We start from the raw sequence: 27,396 nt of genomic DNA on the forward strand, positions 1-27,396 counted from the left end.
AAATAAATAAACGTTAAAAAAAAAAAGAAAGAAAGAAAATTATATTGGCACTTCCAGAAAGTAACAATAATCTACAAGGTGTGTAAAGAATAGGTAAGTGTCATATAGCACAGAAATAAGAAGAGCTGATAAAGAAAACAGAAAAAAGACTTAAAAAGGATTAGCCAGAAAATTATAGATGGAGAATGCAGTCAAAAGAGAGCCAACATACACATAATTGGAGACATTAAAGAAGAAAACCAAGACCGTGGAATAGAGTAAATATTTATTAATAATTAATTCAAGACTACTTACATATCGAAAGGGCATGCTATCTTCAGGGGAAATTGACCTAGACATTCAACTCTAAGGTATATTGAATTTCAAAGATAGAGCATTTTGATACAGCTAGGCAAACTTATCAAGTCAACTAGAAGAGAAATCAAATGAGACTGGTGTCAGATTTTTCTACAGCTATGTTCAATGCCAAGAGAGGCAATAGAGCAACATCTAGAAGGTATTCAAGAAAAGACAGTGTGAATCAAGGGTTTTATATCAAGCCAAATTGTCCTTCAAGTATAAACATTTTGGGGGGAAATTACTAGAAAATAGAATACAATCTAGCCAAGAAGTGGCTGGAGAAACTTTAATCAAAGCATTGGAGATCTCAGCTCATTAACATTCTCCCCGGGCCACTAGATCATTGTCAGGCTGAATGTATACTTTTACTGCCCTTCTGCCCCACAATCTATGAAATGCAAAAGAATACACTGGTAGTAATGTTAATAAACTAGAAAGAGTGTTCTTGGGGAACTTAAAAAAAATGGGGAGAATTCCTTGAGTCTCAAAGTGTATATAGCTAGGGCAAGTATTAGATGAACAATTGGTGACTGAACAGCAGGGCATTTTCCAGTTTGAGCAGCACTTACCTTTGATAACTGTCTACAGATCAGGTGTTGAGCATAGACACTGGAGCTGGAATGATGGAACAGTACTCCCAGGAGGCAATGGAGAGCTGCTCTGGCGCCCTTGACGGCATCATGTCTCATTTCTCGCCACCAGCTCCCTTGGGGAAGGCTGCTGGATATGAAGAGGCGGATGAATAGGGATTCACAGATACAAAAAGGCCTGTAACAGCAGCTAAAAAATTCCAAATAATTAATACCATGAGACAGGGGTACTGAATTCAGCAAAGTGAGAATTAACAAGAACAGCTAGAACTGTAAACTGAAGAAGCCTTTAAGATAAATTTAAGTGATGTTTATAGAGTAACTCAGGAGGCTGTTTCATCCATGATAAAGAAGTATCTAGAAAAAATATAAGTTAAAGATTTGACAGCAAAACAGCAATCTCAGTGAATTGATTAAAAAGCTCTTACCTTTAAGTGGTTACTAAATTAGCTGAAATTATGAGAGAAATGTTAAGGAAAAGAGAAAAGATCCTGAAGTTCTAATATCCACCTAATAGGAGTTCTAGAAAAAGAATGGAGGCAAACCAAAAACGGCAAACCTCAAGGTTAAAAAGGAAAAAAACTCAGAGCTGAAGAAAGACAGGTTTTAGAATTAAAACACCAGGGACAGATTAGGATGAATGAAGTAAAACTATCCCTACCTGGATACTTCCTTAATGAAATTTTAGAACCAGGAATTAAGAGAAAATCCTAAAGGCTGCAGAGAGGAAACTGGTCACCTTTGTAAGTAAGCAAGGATCAGATTAGTATGAGGCGTTTTTAGAGGTTGGTGGTTTGGGCAACACTGCTTTGAAAGCTTGAAATTTTGTGAGGAGAGAATTATTTTGAACCCAGGGTAATCCTAGCCAATGTTGTATTCATTTGATAGAGTAAAATAAAGACTCTTTTGGATTTTAAAACATTGGGGTGTGGAATAAGTGACTATCCACTGTTTGATTTTAGAAATTAAATTTCTAACTTGATAGAGTAGATGAGTGAGTGGTGTTCCAATATTTGACTTAGGTGATCTCTGGAAATCTTCAGAGAAAAGATGTTAATATTACCATACAAACTTTAGTAATCATTAGCTGTTCAGAAAATTTTTTCAGAGATTAAGAATGAAAATGAAATTATAAACCGCTGAACAGCATAAAGTTTCCTAGGGTGATTGATTAACACTTTTTGTTCGATAATTGACTCTCATTGAAACTGCTTATCTTATCCAGGGAAGAACCGAACTGAAGGAATAAAATTATTTCTGTTTTGTGTCCTGTTCGTTCTAAGATATGGGAAAGAATTGGTGACGCTACTACAGTATCTTACTCTTTTTTTTTGAGTTGGTTTGGTCTGGTATTCTGGAGAGAGCTACCGAGATAAAGTTATGTTTATGCTTCACCACTAATAACAAATGAGAATTACCACATTAAAATTAAACTTCAATATCCCCAGAAGGAAATAGAAAACCCTTTTGTAGCTATATGAAGCAGAAACATAAGGACTGGATAACAGAGATTGGCCAAAAATAGTGTGAATTTGTAAATTTATGAAAATTTAAATAGGGTCATATAATGAGTCACTCAAGATTTTCAACCTGATTCTGAGGTGCTTGGAGAGATCTGAGCATTAAGTACTTGAGACAGGGTAATGTGTCAAGAGTGGGAATACTTTCAACTATATTCACCAAGATTTCACCCTTGAGGAATAGTAGATTTTCACCTTAATTTATGGAAGGTTGTCAGAAACCTGGCAAGTGACTGGATCTTTTTTAGTGGTTAGGGGAAAATTAGGAGATGCTAGAATCTTTTCTTTTTAATATGAATTTAAAAAATAAAATTTATATTTAAAATAGGTTTTTCCTAAAAACAGTACAAAAAGAGATGAATGTCACAATTTGATGGGAGGAGAAAATTGAGCATACAATGGCTGGTATTTGTGCTTTGGCCAAAAAAATAGATGTTTTGTATATGCAATTTATTCTTTAAATATCAGTGCCACTTGTGTTCAACATCTGATTCCCAACTTGGACTTATATAGAATTTGTCCAGTTTGTCTATCCACTTTGAAATAGAATTTGGTTCTTATTGTCTTGCGGCATATGGCTTTTTTCTCAGAGATACTTTTATGAAAAGCCATGATCTCCTTGAGTGGAAAGAACGAAAGAATCAAGGTTGGCTTTTGAACATAAATTGCAAAACATACATCAAAGAAAATTAAATATGTAGTGTGTTAAAGGAGGTAAAGTCATCACCACAGAAGTCAGTCTGGATTGACTGCAAATGTCTTTGTTTGTTTTTGCTATTTTGTAACAACATAATCTGAAGAGTTTTGCAAAATAAATACAGAAAGATGAATTCAGCTGTGTCACTCTTATTGACATATCTGCTGTCTGATTAAATGGTAGCAAAATTAATAGGATGGATGCTTGCCTAGAATAGAAAGAAGGGAGTTTTTTTATAAGGAGGATGAACAGGAGGGTGTGATCACTTTACCCATAGAGTATGATCAGTATTCAATCTTAGGTATAACTTAGCACTTCATGTATTATTGATTGATTTGGTAAAAATTACACAGTTTAAAGAAAGCATAAAGCTCTTTAACCCTACATATTTTACTCTCACTGGGAAAAGTGGAAACCTGACCAAGTATTAAGGAATCCATCCTGAATCTCTGCAGATGGTGAGCATTATTACAGTAAGTGCACACGGTAATCAAGGGTGCTATTTAGTGTTATTAAGGCAAAGTTTAGTTTTTTGAGAATCTAAAACTGCACACGTTGGTTTCATTTTAGCACATATGACAGGAACAATCTATAACTCTTCAATCTTGTCTTGTTCTGATAGATGTGTATGGATTCAGAAAAACATATGATCTACACCTTTGGTGGTAGAATTTTGACATGTAATGGCAGCGTAGACGACAGCAGAGCCAGTGAACCACAGTTCAGTGGGTTGTTTGCTTTCAACTGTCAATGTCAAACTTGGAAACTTCTTCGAGAGGACTCCTGTAATGCTGGGCCTGAGGACATCCAGTCTCGGATAGGACACTGCATGCTATTCCACTCAGTAAGAATATTCTATATATCGTATTCTTATTTTGTCTCAATAGGAAAAGGAATAGTAAAATCTAAATCTTCAGAAAGAGATCAAAACTTTTTATTAAAAATAAATGATTAGTGTTAGCAATGAGAGGCAAAAATAAAACTTCCTTAGCCAATGTACTGTTTGGTAATTATGAGACTCTTCCCACTAACCTAGTAATTCCTTAATAGTTATTACTCAACTATTAATCAAGGCACTTTTATGACTAACTTTACTGCTGATACAGATACTGTAGCTATTTCTCTTTCTTAATACCTTTCTGCTTACTGATTTCTCTTAGTAACTAGAAGATCAATTGTTCTCTTTTTCTCTCTGCCACTCTCCATTAAGTGTGAGGAATTAAGAATTGACTATATAGAATTAGAATTTAAATTTATCAGCAAAACCAATATAGAAACATTTGTTTTACCTTTTCAGATGTTATAATGAAAACCTGGGCTTCTTTCTGTGAACATAACTTTAAAAACATACTGTGGGCTATTTTGAGCATATATCAAAGTATAGAGAAGAGTGTAATAAATTCCTGTGTACTTATTTATCTGTCTCAACAATTAGCAATATTCCACTATTCATTTTTCATATATCTGCCCCTTAATATTTCACTTCTTTCTTTGATGTTTCTCTGATTTTTAAGTTTATTTTTTTAATTAATTTATGTTTTAATTTACATCCAAGTTGGTTAGCATATAGTGCAACAGCGATTTCAGGAGTAGATTTTTTAAGTTTATTCTTAAATTTTGTGCTGGGGTATTTTAAGGCAAATCCCAGACAATGTATCATTACACCTGTAAATACGGTAGTGTATCTCTAACAGATAAGGACTTTTTATAAATATAATTATGATACCATTATAATAGTGAACCAAACCACCAGCAAGTTCATATTATCATTAATATATAGTTTGCATTTATTTTGTTTTCTGAAATACTGAAAAATACCTTTTTATAGTAGGTTTCGGCAAGTCAGGCTCTAAAAAAGATCTGTGTATTGTTTTTGGTGGTTATGTCTCAGAGATTTCTTTTAAGCCATAACAGTACTCCCTGCTCCTATTTTTTTCCCCCTTGCATGCCATTTATTTACTTGTTAAACTGAATCATGTGTGCTCTCAAATTTCCTGTATTCTTGATTTGGCTAATTTTATCCTTGTAGTGTTGTGATTGTCTAGTCTCTATATTTCCTGTAAGCTGGTAGTTAGATCTAGAGGCTTCATTCATTTTAGATTCTCTTTTTTTGGAGGCAGGGAAGGCAAAAAGAGGGGTGCAAGAATACTTAAAAGATGGTCTGATTGCAAAATGTCAAGAGGCATTTAATGTGTAGTTGTCATACTTTTGGTGATGTTAAGAATATTCTGTGGGTTTAGGTGTTACAGCCTGATTGATCAGTAATAAAGTTTCTTGTCAACTTTTTACTGAATGGTTTTTGCAGTCATTGATAATCATTGTGTAGGGTTTGTGAAACAGATTTTTCTAATTATGTTATTTATTCTGTATTTATTAATTGATTCTGATATTAAAAACTTACCCTCATTAACGATTTGGCTACCCTGATGTGTACACCACACAGAAAAATACTTGATTTTTTCTCTTTGTCACCTTTTCATATTAATAAGTTGAGGCTCCACAGTTAACCAGTGTATTTTTTTAAGCATTATTATGAACTTGTGGACTTATATATTTGATGTGTTTAATCCAGTGCTGTCATTATTCTTGATGCCCCAATTTTTCTCTTTGTCCAAGAGTGCCCCCTTCCCACTATACACGCACATAGAGCTATGTACACGTATAGCTATATGTATATATGCACATGTCTATATATTTTTTTAGTAAGAGAAAAATTAAGTCATTAGTTCCTACTAACATGGCCAATTCAAATTAAAAATCATAGAGTTTTAAAATTTAATATCCTTTTGGTTTTGTATTTGTGTATCTTTTAAGGTTAAAATCCTTCTTAGTGGCAATATTACATTATTCTGTTTTTCTGTAATAGTTACAGAATCACAGAACTAACAAAAATTACTGAATGTTGTTTCAGGTTGCTTTCTCATTATTTTTCTGTTTAGGATATAGCTAGGGATGGAGAGTCAAAAAACATGAATTAAAATCACTAGAAATACTATTTCTCTGTGTGATCATGTCCCTGTGTGGTCATATCTTTATGTACAGATAGATTTATTTCCTTGTTTTTCAAATTTCAGAGATTGTTTTTTTCTTTTGAGTTAATTTTGTTTTCTAATTAAATAAAAACAGTATACATGGTTCTAAAGGCAAAACTATACTTTTGGAGTGATAAGATTTCTCTATCCCTGTCTTCTTGCTTTGTCCCTTCTCATAAAGGTCTTTTATTACTTTCTTTCCTTTGTTTCTTTTTGAAGAAAGAAACAAACATATACATATTCCTTTTTTCCCTTTCTTATGCAAAGGAAGCACTGTATACATTATTCTGTACCTTGCTTTTTTACTTTCATAGGGTATCCTAGAGGTCACCACCTCTTAGTATGAGAGAACTTCATCATCCCTCTTTATACCAGTACAGTACTCCATTGCATGGGATCTGTCATAAAATGGCTTTTATAGAGGTTTAAATTTTAAAAGGATCACTCTGAATTCTTCATGGAAGTGACTACTTTCTCCCTTCTTTGCCCTTTTTTCCTTATTTTTCAGAAAAATCGTTGCTTATATGTATTTGGTGGCCAGCGATCGAAGACCTATTTGAATGATTTCTTTAGTTATGATGTGGACTCTGATCATGTAGACATAATATCAGATGGCACCAAGAAAGACTCTGGAATGGGTAAAGGCATTTAGTGATTCTTCTCTCGCGTCTTAGCTACTTTAGAAAGAAGACTGTAGACCGTTATCTTTTCTTTCTAACCATTCTTCACCCTTTCCCTGTGTCTTTAATTGAAGTAATTCTGAGTAAGAGGAAGAAAAATCTACCAGCTAAATTATTCAGTTTTATCTGTTTAAAATATGTAAGTTATTATATTATTTCCTTTTATAAATTTCTAAAGATATTATTTATGTGTGTGCTTGTTTGGTGGAGGGGCTTTGCAAAAATAAGTATCTTAAAAACTCTTATTCTATTTTTGCTAATCCTTTCCACCTTCTGCTTTTACTATAGTGACTAATCTAACAGGCACTAGCATGGTAGAGTATGTCTTTGTTCTGAGGGAGGACCTAATGTAACTGGTAATGCCTTTTAAGTTTGCAAGCTCAGCATCCAAGTTATTCTCCTAAGTATGAGGGTGATTGATTTGCTTGAGATAGTCCCAGTGTAATGCATATTGCCCTGCATGGTTATTAATAGTGCCCCATTCACTCTCAAGTGTCTTATTTTGGATAATAATTTACATAGTTACCCTGTGACTATTACACACAGAAGAATAGTATTTGTTTAAGACCCAATTGTTTGAAATGATCTAATTTGAGAAATTAGATCAGCTTGCTTTTTTTTTCTTTTAGCTTTTTTAAAAAAATTTTTTAATGTGTATTTTTGAGAGAGAGAGACACACACACAGGCTCAAAGCAGACTCCAGGCTCTGAGCTGTCTGCACAGAGCCCAACGTGGAGCTCAAACTCACAAACTGCAAGATCATGACCTCAGCCAAAGTCAGACACTTAACCAACTGAACCACCCAGGCACCCCATAGCTATTATTTAGGAAAATAGATCTTTTTATTAAAATAGTTGATATTAATGAGGAAAAACTTAAAAAAAATTTTTTGACAAAAGAGCACCATACTTAAAAAGTGGACATGAAGGGACCCTTAGGACTCTTTTCCCATATGTCTTACTAGACAGAGGCTAGAGCTTTATTTTCTGGGGGAAATGAGTACAGAGGTGTTTTTTTTCCACCATACTTAAGCTACTTCCAAGATAGTAGCAAAGTGTGATAGTAGCAAACAGTGATAGTAGCAAAGACCTAGTACAAAAATTCACTCTAAGTAAGCTCTAATGACAATCATTTGGAGATTTTTCAAGATTAGTTGTTATTATATAGTAACTTGCAGAATTGATCAGGATAATGCTTTGCTTACGGTTATGGCTAGCTTTAGAGCCAGCAACGTGTGATAATTATTTTTTTGGTTCAATTTTGTTTTCATTATAAAAGTAATAATATGTAGAGAATTTGGAAAATATTAGAAAGATGCAAAAAAAAGAAAATGTATCAAACTATCCAGACATAATCTGTTACCATTTTGGTATATTTCTGTCTGGTTTTTGAATATTTATTGTGACTCATAAAGCAAAGTAAAGGGTTTGTCTTCTGGGAAGGCAAAGTCGTCGTCTTCTCTGAAAAAGCCTCTTAGAGTTGGCTTTGGCATCTTGGAATAGAGAAGCAGGGATTGAGGCCTCCTGAGTCTGGGTTTTCAGCTGAGGTAGAGAGAGAATACAGTGCTTATAACCAGAAAGTTCAGAGTCTGGTATAGTTACTTCCAGGACTCATTACTCTTAACCCAGCCTGGGCCTCAAGATAGTCATAGAAGTGGATTCCTTAACAATAAAATAATAATAATACAGTTTCCCAGGGGTGCCTGGGTGGCTCAGGCAATTGAACGTCTGACTTCAGCTCAGGTCATGATCTCATGGCTGGTGACTTTGAGCACCGCATCAGGCTCTGTGCTGACAGCTCAGAGCCTGGAGCTGCTTCAGATTCTGTGTCTCCCTCTCTCTCTGCCCCTCCTCTGCTCGCTCGCTCACGTGCATGCATGCTCTGTCTCTCTCAACAATACATAAATATTAAAATTGTTTTAAACAGTTTCTCAAAAAAAAGGTATTTATTGTATGAAACTTTGCAGAATTTTATATTCAATTTTTAAATTAACATTAAATTGTGCTAATATTTTTTCATCATATGGTTTTACTACCGTGGACTAGAAGTATTAGGAAAAAAGACAAGTGTGGATTCATTCCCTAATTATTGCTATAGTCAACTTCTGTGAAATCAGAATCACCAGTTTTGCTATATGTTCTTTAATTTTTAATTTATGGTGAATTATTTCATGCAAGCAAGTTTATTCATTAATTTAATGATATTTGTTGGTCATCTGCTAACATCTAAGTTTGACCCTCTCTTGTCTTCCCTCCTAACATATTTTGGTGCCTTCCGTATGCTGTGTATGTTTAAGAACCTTGAGAAATAGCTGTGGGCCTGGGGGTTAAGATCCCTCCTCTTAGAGGACTCACATGCTACTGGAGAGACTTGCAGTTGCCATTCAGTGCTGTGAAGAAACCTTCCATGAGAATAAGGCATGTCCCATGTAGATAAAGCAGGTTGGAAACCATCTCTGCAGAGGTCATCTTTAAGATTTAAGATGAGAAGTAGAGTTAGGAAGAACCACATTAAGAAGTGAGAGAAGAGCAAGTACAAAGGTCCCAAAGCAGGAAAGAACTCAACGTATTCCAGAAAGAGATGGGGCTGGTGCCAGTTGAGGGTGGGGAGAGTTGGTATGAAATGAAGTTAGCAGACTGGTTAAGACTGATTATTCAGTGCCTTGTACAAATGCAAGAAATGTGGAATTCTTTTTTTCTAAATAGAATAGGAATTTATTGAAAAGTTTAATGCCAGGGTCATGATCTGATTGATTGAAGTTTTGAAGATATCACTCTGTGTCCAAATATCACTCTTTTGTCCAGATACACGTTTTCCAAGTGCTTAATTTTGACAGCGTCTACAAGTTGCAGCGTCCAAAGGTCGTATGGTGCTTTAAGAGAGGATTTTTCTGGCAGAGTTGAGCATCTGGCTAGACTACATACTTGGGAAGTTTTCCTGCCTTACAGTGTTGTGGTTTTACTTAGAATTGTGGAACCTCAGCAGCTCTGTCGGGTGTGTTCAAATGAAACTGAAATCCCGTTCTTCTCATTTTTGTTTTTCTTTCTTTTTCCTCCATCTTCCTCCCTCCTTCCTTCTCTCCCCTTCCTCGTCTCTCTCCCTCTCCTCCTTTCCTTCTTTTTTTTCTCTTCCTTCCCATTTGTCCCTTCCTCTCTACCCCCCACCCATATATCTCTGTCTGTCTCCCCTCACTCCGCTCCCCTCCTGGGTTTCTGATACTCCTGTGGCCAGAATTGAGAACCACTGTGTTAGCTCTCCAGAGCCCATCTCAGTTTGTAGTCATGTCACCTTGGACAAGTTACCTAATTTCTCAGCCTTAGCTTGTGTGTCTATAAGTAACCAAAATTATGTAGTATCCCTGCTCGTGGCCAGATTGACCCTCTAGTTTCAGCTGGTGTTACTGTTGGGTACCTCAATTTTCACGAGAGTCTGCCAGTGCTACCTGTAGGTTCACTGATCTATTCAGTAATTAACTCATGCTAGTTTTACCTCCATCTTTTCTCTGTCCCATTGCAACCTCACTAGTGTGGGCTGTCATCACCTGTTTGGCCTGTCTTCCTGATCTTCCTCCTCTTCTTCTTCTTCTTCTTTTTTGGTTTGCCTATTTGTTTTTAAAAGATTTTATTTTTAAGTAATCTCAAAGTCACAACCCTGAGATCAAGAGCTGCTTGCTCCATCGACTGAGCCAGCCAGGGGCCCTGAAAACATATATACTCTGAACAGAGACTGTTACATTGATTATTTCATTAAAACCTCTCAAAGGCTTATCAAGTTCTTGTATTTACTATAGTCATTTTGTGTTGAGAATATAGTTGATAAATATTTACTTGATTACACTTGACTGTAATAAGTGGTCTTCCTCTTCTTGTGTACCCCACCTCTCCCCCCAAGTCTTTCTCCATACTGCAGGCAGAATATAGCAGTTTTGTGTTACCAGTGCAGTGCAGAATCATGTGCTTTAACATTTATTCAACAGATACTTTTTGTATCTAGCACCTACTAGGTGCTAGATACAAGCTAAGTGCTAGAGATCACAATTGGAAATAAGGGCTCTATCTTCCTAGAGCTTACAGTTGTGTATGGGGAGAACAGAGAAGTAGATTAACAACCTTACCTTTGATTAGTGTTAGCGAGATAAAAAAAAATCTCTTTTTAAAACGTCAACTTGATAGGTCTTCTTCCTTGATTAAAATTTTTTTCATGGTTTCCCTTGCCCTCAGGATTAGGTCTAAACTCAGCCTGCTCTCAGATTCCTTCATGATATGCCCCACCTTAGTTAGTTCTGCAGCCGTATTTTTAGGATCCACCTTCACCTTTCCACCAATTCTTTGTTTTATGACTACTGCATATTAATTCTTTATAGATACAGTACTTTTTCTTGCCTTTGGGTTTCTGCCCGTGCTCTTCTCCTTACCTGAATCACTCTTCCCTCTGACTTCCAAAGTGTAGCTATGTTGTGCTCGTGTTTCAGGTCTTAGCTTACAAATCATTGTCTCCTGAAATTCTCTAACTCCTCAAGCCCAGGTGAAGGGTTAAAGCATGTGGTTTTAATATTCATTGTAAACACAATTCTAGATATTCATCTGACAGTATAATCTTGACTGCTTTTCCAAACCTGTGAAAAGCTTATCTGAAATACATAGACTTTAATCAAGATTGCCTAAAGAGCGTTCACTCTTTTCAGTACTCCAGATCTCCTAAAAAATCTTTCACTGGATTAAGTTAGACCAATCAGAAAACCTCATGTCAGAACTATGTTATATTGTATTGTCCTCCCATAGGATTACTTTCACCTGATTTTTAAAAGTCCATTTAATTTTATTTTACCTTACTAGATTATTATTTTTAAGCCATGAAAAGTCCTTCTAAGGACAAGGCAGGATACTATTTAAATTTCCACATTATTAAATATTCTTGGAAAACACCAGTTTTGTTCCATTACATGGATGCTCTGTAGCTTATTTAAACAGTCTGTTTATTAACTGTTCTTCTAAAGCTTGTCTACTACAGTTAATTACTGTAATTTGAGATGGACTTAACATATAATTACTATGTTTGTCTATGATTCAGTAATGTGGGTTATTTGATTAAAACTGCATTTATGATGTGAGTTTCAAATTGGATTGTTTGAAATCATAGAAGAAATTTGAACTATTAAGATCACCAATTAGAGATGGCATATGTAATTGTAAAATTACTGCCGCTTATTATAATTTTTTGTATCAGATACTATAAAATCTTAAATGTTGCTCTTTACAATTATTTAAATGAATTGTCTTAGATTTAACATCTCGAGATCTAAAGAAACCTCAACTGTTACTAAAGTATAACAATTTTATGCTCCCCTCAGAAGGAGATTACAACTTAAATCAGCGGATTGGCAGCTGCTTAGAAAGAAGAGATTTATTAGTATTGTGTCTAACACATACATAATTACATCAGAATTCAGCACATCTAAAATTTGGGTTTATTTCTGAATAACTTTTGGCAAGCACAGGGGGTTTAGCAGACTCCCCATATGTAAGCTCTGTATTTAACACTAATTGAAAATTATGTTTAGAAGATAGTCTGTTACACCACCAGAGCTTTATAGTTTGCTATAGAAACTCAGTTTATTGTAATAGGATTACTTTCTCATATCTGTATTATTCAAGGTAACACACACAGATCGAGTCTTTACCATTTGCCAGATGCTGAGCCGAGCTTTGGTGATATAGAGCTCTTACAACCTAATCCCTGTTCTTCTAGTAGTTATGTGTTTACTTGTTTTGTTCCTTAACATCTGTTGACTGTATTTTCCCACATCTGTCACTGTTTATTCCATTCTGTTCTAACCATAGTGACAGATTGGTATAATTGAAAGAATAGTGAATTGAGAATCAGAAAACTTGGTCTCTCTTCTTCTGGGTCTGCCACTCATCCCTCTGCAACTTTGGCAGAATTATATGCATAATTCCTCTGGGCCTGATTATTCATCTGAAAATGAGGAGATTGAACCAGTTGATCTTAAGGCCTCATCTAGCTCCAAAATTTTGACAGTTAAATTTCATTCCCTTCTGCTATCAGGCTGTGAAACTAACATGAGGGCTAAGCTTGTAACGTCTGCAAGATCTGATTTAGCTATAAACATATTTTCATGAAAACCTTAAAATCTTACTGATTTTTAGTTCAACTTTCAGAATTGGTCAAACATTGACATTATTGGCATTGTTTTTTAATAACAGAGTGTATGTGTTTGTATGAATGTAATTATATAGAATAAATCGTTACGGTTTTTATCCTTTTAGACTTTATCAATTAACTAAATCAGGCTAATTCAGCCATATAGAGAAGATTCTGAAGCTAATGAGTTGTCATTAACATAGATTAGTTACTGAGCTAGGTAACGGTATTGCTTATTTTCAGTATAATGGGTTTCATTGCTTTCCATTTAGCATCTTTTCCACTTGTGCCATTCTGATAAAATTGGATTATGTACTTTTTTTCTCTCAATGTTATAGTTAATAATAACTTTCCATAATGCCCCCTTCCACTCTCCCAGAGGTGTTTTTCTTAGTTACAAGCTTATAAATATGTTTTTTTTTTAAGTTTATTTATTTTGAGAGACAGCTCAAGCAGGGGAGGGGTAGAGAAAGAGAATCCCAAGAAGGCTCCGCCCTGTCATCACGGAGCCCAGTGTGGGGCTTGAACTCATGAACCATGTGATCATGACCTGAGCCAAAACCAAGATTCGGATGCTTAAATGGCTGAGCCACCCAGGTGCCCCTCATATTTTTAATATAAAATTTAGGTCATTTGATAGTAAATGGGAATTACAGTTTGCCAGTAGAAACAAACATTCAAGAACACTAGAGACAGTTTTGAAAATGGAAGGTAATGAAGTGGTATTAACACTACCAGATATTTATAAAGGTACAGTTTTGTACAGGTTAATGGAATGGAACAGAACAGGTAGTATGAAAGGATGTAATGCTTAGAGCTGGTACTGGCAACTTTCAGAAATGAAAGGAAGGCCAAGAGAATTGTAGGGATGTTAACTAACCTAGCACCATGATTTGGTTGAATTGCTGAAACAACCCTGGAACTGCCTACCTGCAAAATTTTGTTATATGAGCCAATTAACTGTTATTCAGGTTTTCTTTTACTTAAAGCTGAAACTATCCTAAAAAACAATTTTTAGAAAGCTGTTTTTATTAAACTTATGTGTCCATGACAGTTCTAAAATTGTATTTTTCCTGTGTCTTAACTAAAGCGATTAATAATATGTTCTTTGGATCAGGAAGCAAAAGTAGAGTTGAGATTAGTTTATGAATTAATGGAATAATGTATCTTCCTCAAGAAATGAAATGACTTCAAAAATACCTCTATTATCAGAGCACCTGGGTGGCTCAGTCAGTTAAGTGTCCCACTTAGGCTCAGGTCATGATCTTGTGGTTCATGGGTTCAAGCCCCACATTGGGCTGCATGCTGACAGTTTGGAGCCTGGAGCCTGCTTTGGATTCTATGTCTCCCTCTCTCTCTGCCCTTCCCCTGCTCGTGCTGTGTCTCTGTCTCTCAAAAATAAGTAAACATTAAAAAAATAAGTAAATAAAAAATACCTCTGTGATCTTTTTATCTTCCCTGTAGAGTTTCTGTATGTTACAAATTCTGTTAATTTCCCCCTGTTGGGTCAACCGAAGAAAATGAAAAGAAAAACTGTCCTTCAGATTGTCAGATAAAATATTTTTTAGCTGTCCTATTTCAAGTTTTAAAGATACTAAAGAAAAAATGGGAGAGTCGAAGGATTATCATTGTTAATTTCCAGGAAGAACTAAAAACAGGTTGGCTGTAATAGTTGCTTGTTGTATTATTCTTATTTTCTATTTTCTCAGACAAGTGTCCTTTCAAAATGAGTTCACGATTAACATATGGTCTTGTTTACTGATCTGTTTAATTTTTCTTTGTGAGTCAGTTTATTTATAAAGACTGATTAAGATTCCTGCTGTTGAGTTGAGCTTTTTGGCAGTTGAGTCTAAAAGCTTTAAAATACTATACGTTGTAAATCTCCTTTTTCCCTCCCCTCGCAACTACCCATTAGAAACCATTAAATTGAAAAGATAGCCTTGTTTTCTTCTTGGGAAGAAAATTAATACAGAAGACTGTGTTAATAGTTACAACATGTTAAAATGAAAACTTCTTTTTTGGTTTTGACCTTTAGGTCTTTTTAGTTTTTGATAATGCCATTTTTGTTCAACCAGTTTTTATTTTTATAAAATTATTATAGAAGTAATGCAGTTGTGCTAATTAATAAAACAATTCAAACAATATAAAATGCTATAATATGAAAAGTTTCTGCCAAAGTAGCAAACTAACATAGGTGGCTGATTCCCTTTCCAAGAAATAAGTCCTGGAAAAATAAAATGAGAGGCAACTGGCCTCCAGAAACTCTTTAAATGAGATCAAATGCTGTCTGTCCCCTAAATTACCTTGAGTTAATTTTTACTCCTTCACTACAGAAACCAGGAGCAGTAGCCTGTATAACTAGTGCCAGGATTCAAAGAATAACATTAGTGCATAAACCCTACTGGCATTAAGAATTGATATCACTAGATACAGACTGACCATCTACTCTCTATAATTCATTTCTTCCTTCTTAGTTTGCATACATAATATATACATATATATACATATATACATATATACATATATAAAATTCATTTCTCCCTCCCATCACCCTTCAAGTCCAAGAAGACTGCCTTCTACTTCCTCCAAAGGGTCTAAAGGTGTGAAACCCTTACATAGGAGGCTGATGGTAGAATTGATTAATCTGATTCTTTGTGCCTAGGCTTCACTAGCTTATGGCTCTTCTCTTCCATTTTCCTTAAATTCACTGGTGCTGATGCTAGTTAAGGCCTGACCTTTGGTTCCCCCCCCACCCAATGTAATATATCTTAATGAAAGAATAGCTGACACCCTGAAAAATATTACCTCATAGAGCAATATAACTAGATAGTTGAGGACTACAGCTATCTCAAAAGAAATCGGTAAACTGACAACATATGTGATCTAAAGCAGAAATATAATAGGTAAACCAGGAATTTAAAACAAGCATGATTGGGGCACCTGGGTGGCTCAGTCAGCTGAGCGTCCAACTCTTGATTTCACCTCAGGTCATGATCTCATGGTTCCGGACTTTGAGCCATGTGTCAGGCTCTGCAGTAGGATTCTCTCTCTCTCTGCCCCTCCCCTGCTTGCCTGCATGCGCCCTCACTCTCTCTCTCTCTCTCTCTCTCTCTCTCTCTGTCTCTCTCAAAATAAATGAATAAACTGAAAAAAATAACAATAGAATAAGCATGATTAATATAATTAAAGGTATAATATATTAATAAGGTATTATATATTAATTATTATATATTATATGCCAGAATTATATGCCAGAATTATTATATGCCAGAATATTATATTATATGCCAGAATATTATATATATATAATATATATATTATATGCCAGGATATTATATATAATATATATAATATATATAATAATATATAATATATATTATATGCCAGAATATTATATTATATGCCAGAATTATTAATATATTATATATTAATAATATGAAATAAGATCTAAAAATCATAAAAACAGAACCAAATGGAAATATTAGATATGAAAAATGTATTTGAAATGAAGACTGCAACAAATATTATAAATAGAATGGATGTGAATGAATAAATTAGTTGAAAGATTAGAATAAATACTCTTTCAGGAAGAAATAGGAAAAAAAAAGGACAAAGAGATAAAAAAATATATAAAAGAAAAACCAAAGGACATGGAAAAGAATTGTGTAAGTACCAGCATCTTAATAGCAGTAACAGGAGAGAAACATAAAATTTTAAGAAGGCAAAATACTTGAAGAAATAATAGAAGTAAACTTCCTAGAATTTAAAAAAAAATTTTTTTTTCAACGTTTTTATTTATTTTGGGGACAGAGAGAGACAGAGCATGAATGGGGGAGGGGCAGAGAGAGAGGGAGACACAGAATCGGAAACAGGCTCCAGGCTCTGAGCCATCAGCCCAGAGCCTGACGCAGGGCTTGAACTCACGGACTGCGAGATCGTGACCTGGCTGAAGTTGGATGCTTAACCGACTGCGCCACCCAGGCGCCCCGAACTTCCTAGAATTAAGAAAAGACCAAAGGCCTCAGATTGGTGAAAGGGCTTATATAGTCTACCAGCAAGGAAGAATAAGGGGAACACTTACACTAAAGTAAGATTACATATTACTTACACATTAAAGTAAGATTAAGAATATCAAAGGAGGGGCAGTTGGGTGGCTCAGTCGGTTAAGCGTCCAAGTCTTCGTTTCGGCTCAGGTCATGACCTCATGGTTCATGGGTATCAAAGGGGCGCCTGGGTGGCTCAGTTAGTTAAGCATCCAACTCTTGATCTCAGCTTGGGTCTTGATCTGGGGGTCATGAGTTCAAGACCCTCATTGGGCTCTGTGCTAGACGTTAAGCTTACTTTAAAAAAATCAAAGACAGGGAAAATTCTGAAACATTTCAGAGAGGAAAATGACTTACAAGGGAATAAGATAGATGGATAGAAGGATGAATATCAGACAGCTCAACAGCAATAGTAAATGGAAGAAAACAGTAAAGCTTAAAAATACTTGAGAAAAATGACTTTAGTAGGGGGAAGAGAGAGGGAGAGAGAATCTTAAGCATGCTCCACATTTAGCACATTTAGCCCAATGCGGGCTCAATCCCTGGACTGTGAGTGAGATCATGACCTGAGTCAAAATCAAGAGTTAGATATTCTACTGACTGAGCCACTCAGGCGCCCTGAAATGACTGTAAACCAAGAAATTTATATTCTCCCAACTTTCATGTGTTAGTGAGAAGTAAAATATTCTTAGGTATATTTGCCTCAGAAAGTTTGCTATAGGAAGACCCATATTGGAAACCAATTTGGAAGCAAGACTCAGAAATAAATTGAGATGTTGAAAGTATGTGATAAGTGATGATCAAATTTTCTTGAGAAAATTGAGTGTTGCCAGAAGAAAAACACTACGACCAAAATTCTAAACAATGAAACTAAAATGAGGGAAGGGGAAATGGGCCACCATATATAATTAAAGTATTGTAGTTGGACTTACAGGTAAGAAAATATTCTCTATTAAAACTTTATCATTCCAAATGTCTTATTCAAGGCTCAGGATCTAATGGATCTTTATTTTCTTTCAAGCTTCCTTTTGCTTTCCTGTGTCATCTGTCACTGCCACTGTTTCTTATATCCTATGTCATTCTTTTTCCTGGATTCCTTTTTTGTTTTGTTGGAATAGCTCCTCAAATAATTTTTCATGTGCAGTCATTGATATAAATTTTCATATTTCTGCTGATCCAAAAATTCTTTTATTTCACCCTCATTATTGGAAATAGAATTTAATTCCATCTTTTTATGCCTAGGAATTTTAAGTTATTATTTCATTGTATTCTAGCGTTCATTGTTTTGGGATTTTTTTTTTTTTTTTTTTAGCATTCATTGTTACAGATAAAAAGTCTAGGGGCGCCTGGGTGGCTTGGTCGGTTAAGCGTCCGACTTCGGCTCAGGTCATGATCTCACAGTCCGTGAGTTCAAGCCCCGCGTCAGGCTCTGTGCTGACCGCTCAGAGCCTGGAGCCTGTTTCAGATTCTGTGTCTCCCTCTCTCTCTGCCCCTCCCCTGTTCATGCTCTGTCTCTCTCTGTCTCAAATAAACGTTAAAAAGAAATTTTTTTTTTTTTTAAAGTCTAATGTTAGTTTGATATTCTTTCATAGGTAATAGCCTGCTTTTTCCCCCTCTCTGGAAGCTTTTAGAACTTTTATTCCTATAGTTCTAAAGTTTCTTTAGGAGATCTCTCTCTTTCAATTTCTCCCAGTATCCAAAAATAGCATTCTTATGAAAACTTTGGTAAGCCAAAATGGCATAAAGCAAAGAAGCAATTACCATTTATTTATAAAGAAAACGTTTTCCGTCTTCCCAGATTCCCTAAAAAACCCTCTCTCAGGCTTTTCTGGTGCGTTAGGACACATCTTGCTAACTGATGCACAAGATAAATTGAGATAAAGCACAGAGCTCACACACACAGTTCACAGCTCTGGCTACTTGATGCTGAGATGCTGAGTCTGATTCCTGGGGAGGTGCTGGGCCGGGCCACTCTCACTGCAGGGTGCTCGCTGCCTCTACAAGGGCTTACTGCACAACAGGCCCTGAATGCTATTTTTGCCCTTTACCTTTTTTTCATAAAACTGAAAATCCTCCTCAGATCTCTTTCAGTTAGCAAAATCAAGTCCTAATATAGATCTTTCATAGAAGCAAAGTGGCCTAATGTAAACTTTGAAAAAGCAGGGAGTACCTATATATAAAGTCTTTTTTTGCAAAATATGCTTAGCACCCAGGGCTCTTTCAGACGGGACTCCCACTTGTTTCTTCCATTCAGGGAAATTTTCTATAATTATTTTTTTCTTCTATCTGATTTCTCCACTCCAAGAGTTCTTCTCAGACAGATTTCTTACTTCATTGGTTTTATCCTCTGTGTCCCTTAACTTTTCTATCATAATTTCTGTATCTTTTGCTATACTTGTATCATTTTTCTCCTGTGACCACTGACTTTCTTTTTAACTATGCACATTGTTTTTCATTTTGTCATCTGATTTTTTTTGTTAGTTTTACTTTTTTTCATCAGTTTTACTTTTTAATATTATATTTTCTATTCCTCTTTATGGAACTTATTGTTTTACACATGTAATATTCTTTTATTCTTTACAAAGATAATGAGCTTGGGGTTTGTTTGTTTTTAAGTTTCTTTCTGTGATTTATTTTTCCCATTCTGTATGTTTCTCTAGGCTCCTATCTTTGTTGAAATTTTTCTCATATGTCTTCTAATTCCTGTCTAAACATTAAAATTTATGAATAAAGGACTACATCTGTTAAAAAAAGATAATTGATAGTGACTTCCTGTGCAGTATATAGGCGTATTTCCCCACAGGCTTCTCCCTTACGTAAGACACTGACCAGAGATTTTGTATAAGTGCATGGCACATACTGTCCACCAGGCTTTCTTCCCTAGTATCTGTGTTGGGAGTTACTTTAGGCTCTGCTCTCATTCTCATTTAGGCCCTTGTGTCCTTAGTACACTCCCCACAGGGATGTCCTCTTCACAGCCTATTTGTGCTTTTGTATTTGATGACTTACTTATTTGGAAGTTTTCCATCTTTTACCTCTGGTGAGTAGGCTCTCTTTTTCTTGGCTGTGAGAGCCTCAAAATTTCTTATCTCTTGATGACATACTTTCTTCTTTTCTAGTGCTATTTTTCTTTCTTTTTGCCAGAATATCCTTCCTGCCAATTTTGTGGGGTGATGGGGAAGAAGGATAATGTAGTGTTTAGTTTACTATTTGAAACCAAAAGGCCCAAACTTTAGATATCGTAAGCAGCTTCTGTTAGTGAAAATCTGAGTCTAAAATGCTTACTAGTGCCACGCTATAATTCTTATATATTTCTTTAATAAGAATATGTGAATTTTCCATTTAAAAAAATAAGTTTTTTTTTTCTGTTTACAAAAGTAACAGATGTGGAGTATTACAGAAAGTGACATTTTCTTTTTAATTTTTTTTTTAACGTTTATTTATTTTTGAGACAGAGACAGAGCATAAACAACGGGGGAGGGTCAGAGAGAGGGAGACGCAGAATCTGAAACAGGCTTCAGGCTCTGAGCTGTCAGCACAGAGCCCGACGCGGGGCTCAAACTCACGGACCGTGAGATCATGACCTGAGCCGAAGTCGGCCGCTTAACCGACTGAGCCACACAGGCGCCCCCAGAAAGTGACATTTTTAATAGTTTCTTCAAGAAATCTAGAGTGCTTTTGAAGATGGATATGGAAAACTTTATTATTTTTTGTTGTTGAAATGTTTTTGAATTGTTATTGCATGTGGAATGGAGTAGAAGTAAGAATTAAGCTTAAGTGCAATTTGTAAAATTGAGGCAAAAGGCCATTAACATAGATATATTTAGTGTAAGTTTCAGTTAATCCCCTGATTGTTAGGAACTAACTCCTCAGGTACAAGTTTCCATTTTTATTTTTTAGGGGAAAAGTCAAAAATACTTTAATTCAGCTAAAGTAATGCCTAGTTTCAGTTTTGTAACTTCATGCCAGCAAAATGTTTTGAAAAAAAATTTTTTAGTGCCAATAAACCATCTCTTGGAACCTGAATTCCCTTTCCATCTAAATAGTAACATTCCAGATATTCATGTAAAATTTTCTTCATGACAGATATGGGAGGATATGTGAGAATTTTTCACATTGCTAAAATTCCCCAATATTTATACCCAGATATATGTTTTTTATATTTTGGTTTGGGTTTTTCTTTTTCCTCATAACTATAAAAGCAGTGTATATTGGAAAAATACATAGTATATAATGACAGTAAAAGTGTTCTAACTGTGCCTCCATAACTATTATTTATAGTTTGATGTATGTTCTTCCATTTTTTCTAATTATAAACATTTTATATATAAACATTTTTCCTTATCTTTAGTATGTAATAAAAATTATATTTGTAAAAGTCTATAAAGATTAATAGAAATTTTGCCTTTGAATATTCCTAGAATGCAGTATTTGGAAACCTCCAAGAAAATTCAGTGAAACATTTTTACTCATACTTTTCACACATTTCTGCTTCAAGCTTGGTCTCTGTTGTGTCAGTCCAGAGGACTTTTGTGCTTAGGACATAGTATTTACCCTCCTTGTGCTGATGACACCCATTTCGTGGAAGTAATGCTTCTCTATCAGTATTTCCTTATTTCCTTCTTCCAGTCCACTCCTATTATAATCATAACAACTTCCTAATTGATCCGTGTATCTCAGGAGTCTGTCTGTGCTACATGTAAGTACTAATTTAATATTACTGAAAGTGCCTATACTATTACTGCTCTCACCCTCCAGAGTCTGATCTTAACAGAAATCTCAACTTTGAAGAGACCCAGTACATTATCTAGCTCTACTTTGAAATTTTGGATAAGGAAACTGAGGTCTAAAAATGCTTCTTGCAAGGGAGTACCTGACTGGCTCCATCGGAAGAGCATGCGACTCTTGATCTCGAGGGTCGTGAGTTCAAGCCCCATGTTAGGTATAAAGATTGCTAAAAAAACAAAACGAACAAAAAAAAAACATTGATAAAATAATTTAAAAGTTTCTTGCATGAAATCACTTAGTTAATTGAGGAAGGTAAACTAAAACAAGATTTTCTACTTCTGTTTTATTTCCAATGCTTATTCATATTTAAGTTCCTAGATTGGCCTTCAAAAACCTATGGAACACAAAGATCTGATTTCTGTATTATAAATAGTCAAAACTTCGATTGTGATGATGATTTTACAGTGAATATTTTAAATGAGTGAATTGTATGGTATATGAATTATCTCTGTAAAGCTGTTTAAAAGTCAGTAACAGATTTGAATGTATAACTGGGAGGTAAAACAACATTATGAAGAGTGAAAAGCATAGTGGATGTGGAAAATAAAAGAAATGGGGAAATACATAGTTTCTAGTATGCTTTGTAATCAAAGTAATATTTTGTAATACCTTACAGCATAGATTTTATAAGCGTGATATCCTTGAGTATTGAAAACCTGCCCACTGCTTCTTTTTTTTTTTTTTTTAAAGGTTTGTTTATTTTTGAGAGAGACAGAGACAGAATGCGGGTGGGTTGGGGCAAGAGAGAGGGAGGCACAGAATCCGACGCAGGCTCCAGGCTCTGAGCTGTCAGCACAGAGCCCAACGCGGGGTTTGAACTCACCCGACTTAAGTTGGGCACTCAACCCACTAAGCCACCCAGGCACCCCCCCCCCCCACTGCTTCTATTTTTAAGAAACAATCCTTGTCCTTGTTCTCTTCTGCTCCTAAGCTGCTTCTAGGCAAATTGTGACGATCTAGAAAGAGAAGCATATAAAATTTGGTCTTAGCATTCTTCATCTTCTCACATGCTTCTTCCTCCAACCCAATACTCCTTTCTTTCCCTCTCTTTGGTGATTCCACTCCCATTTTATAAAATTCAAAATTTCTTTCCCTCTCCATTGATTTCCATTCCACCCCAAAATACCAATTTTCTCGGTAGGCTCTTACTTAAGTGGGTTATTGGATTAATTTATAAGTCATACATTTCTGAAATTTGTATTTTAGAAGATTATAGAACAGGGGTCAGCACACTTCTAATATGAAGAGCCAGATGTGAATATTTTCAGTTTTGTAGGCCTTACACTGTTGCTTCAGGTATTCAACCTTGCTATTACAGGGTGATATAGCCACAGGGTGGCTAGCTTCAACCTTGCTATTACAGGGTGATATAGCCACAGATAAAATGTAAATGAATGGATGAGACCTGATTTGACCCTAGGCAGGCTAGATCAAGCCATAGTTTGCCAGCCCATCTTAGAGAATTCTGAATTTAAAGGCTGAGTATTAAGATGTAATGGGATGGAGAAATTTAAATACAGTAAATTTAGGCAGTTACATCCTCTCCTTTTACCGCTAATAAAAGTGTTGTCATTTCTTTACTATTTATTCTTCCAAGGTTATCTGAGAAATAGGGTAGAACGTTGGCACTTTTGAAAGTTTACCAAACCTCATTTAAAAAATACCAGACTTTACATACCCACTAGAGACTATTGGCATGAGGATTGAGATCATTATTCAGATTAGGTTGATGTGCATGTATGTATAAATATAAATGTTAATTGTGTATGGACAGATGCAAATTATGTGTTGTGTAGTGTGAGTCTGTATTATTTTAGTATATATACTATGGACTGCATTTGGATAGTCTCTAAAATATTCCAAACAAATTTATTAAAGAGGACTATGAAAGGAGACGTGAATTTCAGTACATGAGGCAAAAATAAATGCTGGATTATTTGGCCCTGCTAAAGTAGATAAAGACAAATGAAGATCAATGTGGCTAACATCTCTTGCCATAATATTCTTGATTGATTGAAATATTTTACTTCAGAGGCACCCTTGTGGCTCAGTCGGTAGATCGTCTGACTTGATTTCAGCTCAGGTCATGGTCTTACAGTTTGTTGGGTTTGAGCCCCATGTTGGGCTCTGCTAACAGCGTTGGAGACTCTCTCTACCCCCTTTCTCTCTCTCTCACAAAAATAAGTAAACATTTTTTTAAAAAAAGAAATATTTTACTTCAGTCTAATATTTACTTTGTGTTTTGAGCATATGATGATTGTTCATGTATAAAGGGAATGTAGTGTTGAAACAATGACATTGTTTTAGATTCAAGGCAATTATGTCATGGTCCATAAAATTACATTTCAACTAATATTTCCATATAACAATGGTGAGAAAAATTTGCATTTGCTGTGTCAGTGTTTTGCAAATTACTGGATAATGCAGAATAACAATCACTCATTTAATAGATTTCTTAGAAAAATAAAACATTGGGGCTCCTGGGTGGCTCAGTTTGGTGTCCGCCTTCAGCTCCGGTCATGATCTCGCGGTCCATGAGTTCAAGTTGCGTGTTGGGCTCTGTGCTGATAGCGCAGAGCCTGGAGCCTGCTTCTGATTCTGCCTCTCCCTCTCTCTCTACTCCTCCCTTGCTCACGCTCCGTGCCTCTCTGTCTCTCAAAAATAAACATTAAAAAAGAAAAGAAAAAGAAAACATTATTAACTTTGGTCAGTTTGAGCCACTCAGGAAAATAAAATGGCATATTATCGCCCAAAATGTTTTATTTTTACTTGGAAATTATGTCGTTTCATTGTATGTCATGAACAGATATTTTAAACAACTCTGACCTTATTAAACAAACCTGCATTTTACTTCCTGTCAGATTTGTGTTTTTCCAGGTCAACATTTGAATATTTTACCTTTACTATTAAGTTAGAACTGATCCAGATAATAAATCAGTTAACTAACACATTGACCTTTCTTCCCTCAATAAAAATGATTACATAGTATACCACTTTCTACCTCTTCCCTCCTTGTAACTCCTTCCGGATAGTTAGCATTCGTTTATTCTTTCAACAAATAGTTGGGTAATTGTTATGTGCCAGGCACTGTTTTAAGCATTGGGAACAGAATAGTGAGCCAAACTACCTCTGCCCTCATACAGCTTGTATTCTAGAGTTAGAAGAAAACAATAAGCAATTGTTTATTGTTTGATATAAAAGTTCTATAGTATGTGAGAAGATCAGTGCTGTGGACAGAAGCAGAGCAGAGTCACGAGGGATTAATCTTGTATATAGTAGTTCTGCTCTTACTTAACACAAATGTTGTCCTCTTATTTCCTCTTTTCAATTTATAGTTCCAATGACAGGATTCACACAGAGAGCAACCATTGATCCTGAACTGAATGAAATACATGTCTTATCTGGACTCAGCAAAGACAAGGAGAAGAGGGAGGAGAATGTCAGAAATTCATTCTGGATTTATGACATTGTGAGGAATAGTTGGTAAGGAGCTCTTGTCTGTGTTGCAATCCCAATGTAATATTTATTTGAGGTTGTTGGTTTATTCAAAAGAAGAGGAATATGGAAGGCTTATGTCAATTTGTGATGTCATGCATTTAAATGTCAGTGCAGGCACACCTCATTTTATTGCACTTGGCAGATAATTGCAGTTTTTACAAGTTGAAGGTTTGTGGCAGCTTTGTGTCGAACATGTTGACATTTTTCTAGCAGTGTTGGCACACTTTGTGTTTCTTTGTCACATTTTGGTGATTCTCAGAATATTTTGAACCCTTTCATGACTGTTGTATTTGTCATGGTCATCTGTGATCAGTGATCTTTGATGTTACCTTTGTAATTGTTTTGGGGCACCATGAGCTGCACACATAATGAGATGGCAAACATAATTGATAAATGTATGTGTTCTGACCATTCCACCGACCAGCTGTTCCCTCACCTCTCTCACTTTCCTTGGATCTCCTGATTCCCGGAGATATAACAATATTGAAATTAGGCCAGTTGATACCCCTACAAAGGCTTCTAATTGTTTGAGTCAAGGGAAGAAAGATAGGCCTCTTTTGCCGAACAGCCAGGTTGTGAATGCGGAGGAAATGTTCTTGGGAGAAATTAAAAGTGTGCCTCTGGTGAACACATGAATGATGAGAAAGCAAAACACCTGATGGAGAAAGTTTTAGTGGTTTGAATAGAAGATCAGACCAGCCACAATATTCCCTTAAGCCAGTGCCTGCTCCAGAGCAAGGCCCTGATTCTCTTCAATTCTGTGAAGGCTAAGAGCTGAGGAAGCTACAGAAGGAAAGTATGAAACTAGCAGAGGTTGGCTCCTGAGGTTTAACATAAGAAGCCATCTCCATAACCTAAAAGCACAAGGTGAGGCAGCAGGTGCTGATGTAGAAGCTCTAGCAAGTTATCTAGCAAGATCTAGCTATGATCATTAACAAAGTTGGCTACACTGAACAGATTTTCATTGTAGATGAAACAGCCTTCTATTGGAGGAAGATGCCATTGAGGACTTTCATAGCTAGAGAGAAGTCAGTGCCTGGCTTCAAAGTTCAAAGGGACAGGCTGACTGTCTTGTTAGGGGCTAATGCAGTTGATGACTTTAACTTGAAGACCATGCTCCTTTACCATTCTCAAAATTCTAGGGCCCTTAAGAATTATACTGAATCTGCTGTGCCTGTGCTCTGCAAATGGAACAACAAAGCCCAGAACACAGCACATCTGTTTATAACATAATTCACTGAATATTTTAAGCCAGCTGTTGAGACCTACTGCTCAAAAAAAAGATTCCTTTCATTCTAGATGCCATGAAGAGCATTCAGATTCGCGGAAAGAGGTCAAAATACCAACATGAATGGGAATTTGGAAGAAGTTGATTCCAACCTTCCTGGATGACTTTGAGGGGTTCAAGACTTCAGTGGAGGAAGTAACTGCAGATGTGGTAGAAATAGCAAGAGAACTAGAATTAGAAGTGGGACCTGAAGATATGACTGCATTGCTGCAATCTCTCATGATAAAGTGGTTTCTTGAGAAGGAATCTACTCCTGAAACAGATGTCGTGAAGATTGTTGAAATGACAACAAAGGATTTACAGTTATTGCATAAACTTAGTTAATATAGCAGTGGCAGGGTTTGAGAGGATTTACTCCAATTTTGAAAGAAGTTCTAATAGGTAAAATGTTAAACAGCATCATGTGCTACAAATAAATCATTCATGAAGAGGAATCAGTTGATGCAGCCAATTTCATTACACTTGAACCTTTACCAGCACGAGGATTCAACCCACACAAAGTTGGAAATCTGTGTATAACTTGGCTTCCTAAAAACCCAACATCTGTGGCACTTAGGTGGCTCAGTTGCTTAAGGTTCCGACTCTTGATCTCAGCTCAAGTCTTGATCTTAGGGTCATGAGTTCAGACCCTGCATTGGGCTCCATGCTGAGTATGAAACCTACTTAAAACAAAACAATCCCGGGGCGCCTGGGTGGCGCAGTCGGTTAAGCGCCCGACTTCAGCCAGGTCACGATCTTGCAGTCCGTGAGTTCGAGCCC

At 35.8% G+C, this 27,396-nt stretch overlaps 1 protein-coding gene across 3 annotated transcripts in view; it reads left to right on the forward strand.

Moving 5' to 3' along the window:
* Positions 1-27,396, forward strand: part of MKLN1 (muskelin 1) — a 194,390-nt gene that overhangs the window by 127,564 nt on the left and 39,430 nt on the right. For all 3 annotated transcript variants that reach the window (XM_047851006.1, XM_047851005.1, XM_047851007.1), the window contains 3 exons: positions 3,769-3,990; positions 6,687-6,816; positions 25,187-25,334. In XM_047851006.1, coding sequence (XP_047706962.1) covers positions 3,769-3,990; positions 6,687-6,816; positions 25,187-25,334 — 500 coding nt within the window. The remainder of the gene's footprint in view (positions 1-3,768; positions 3,991-6,686; positions 6,817-25,186; positions 25,335-27,396) is intronic.

Source organism: Prionailurus viverrinus, chromosome A2, assembly GCF_022837055.1.
Source record: "Prionailurus viverrinus isolate Anna chromosome A2, UM_Priviv_1.0, whole genome shotgun sequence".
In the NCBI taxonomy this organism is placed as follows: domain Eukaryota; kingdom Metazoa; phylum Chordata; class Mammalia; order Carnivora; family Felidae; genus Prionailurus; species Prionailurus viverrinus.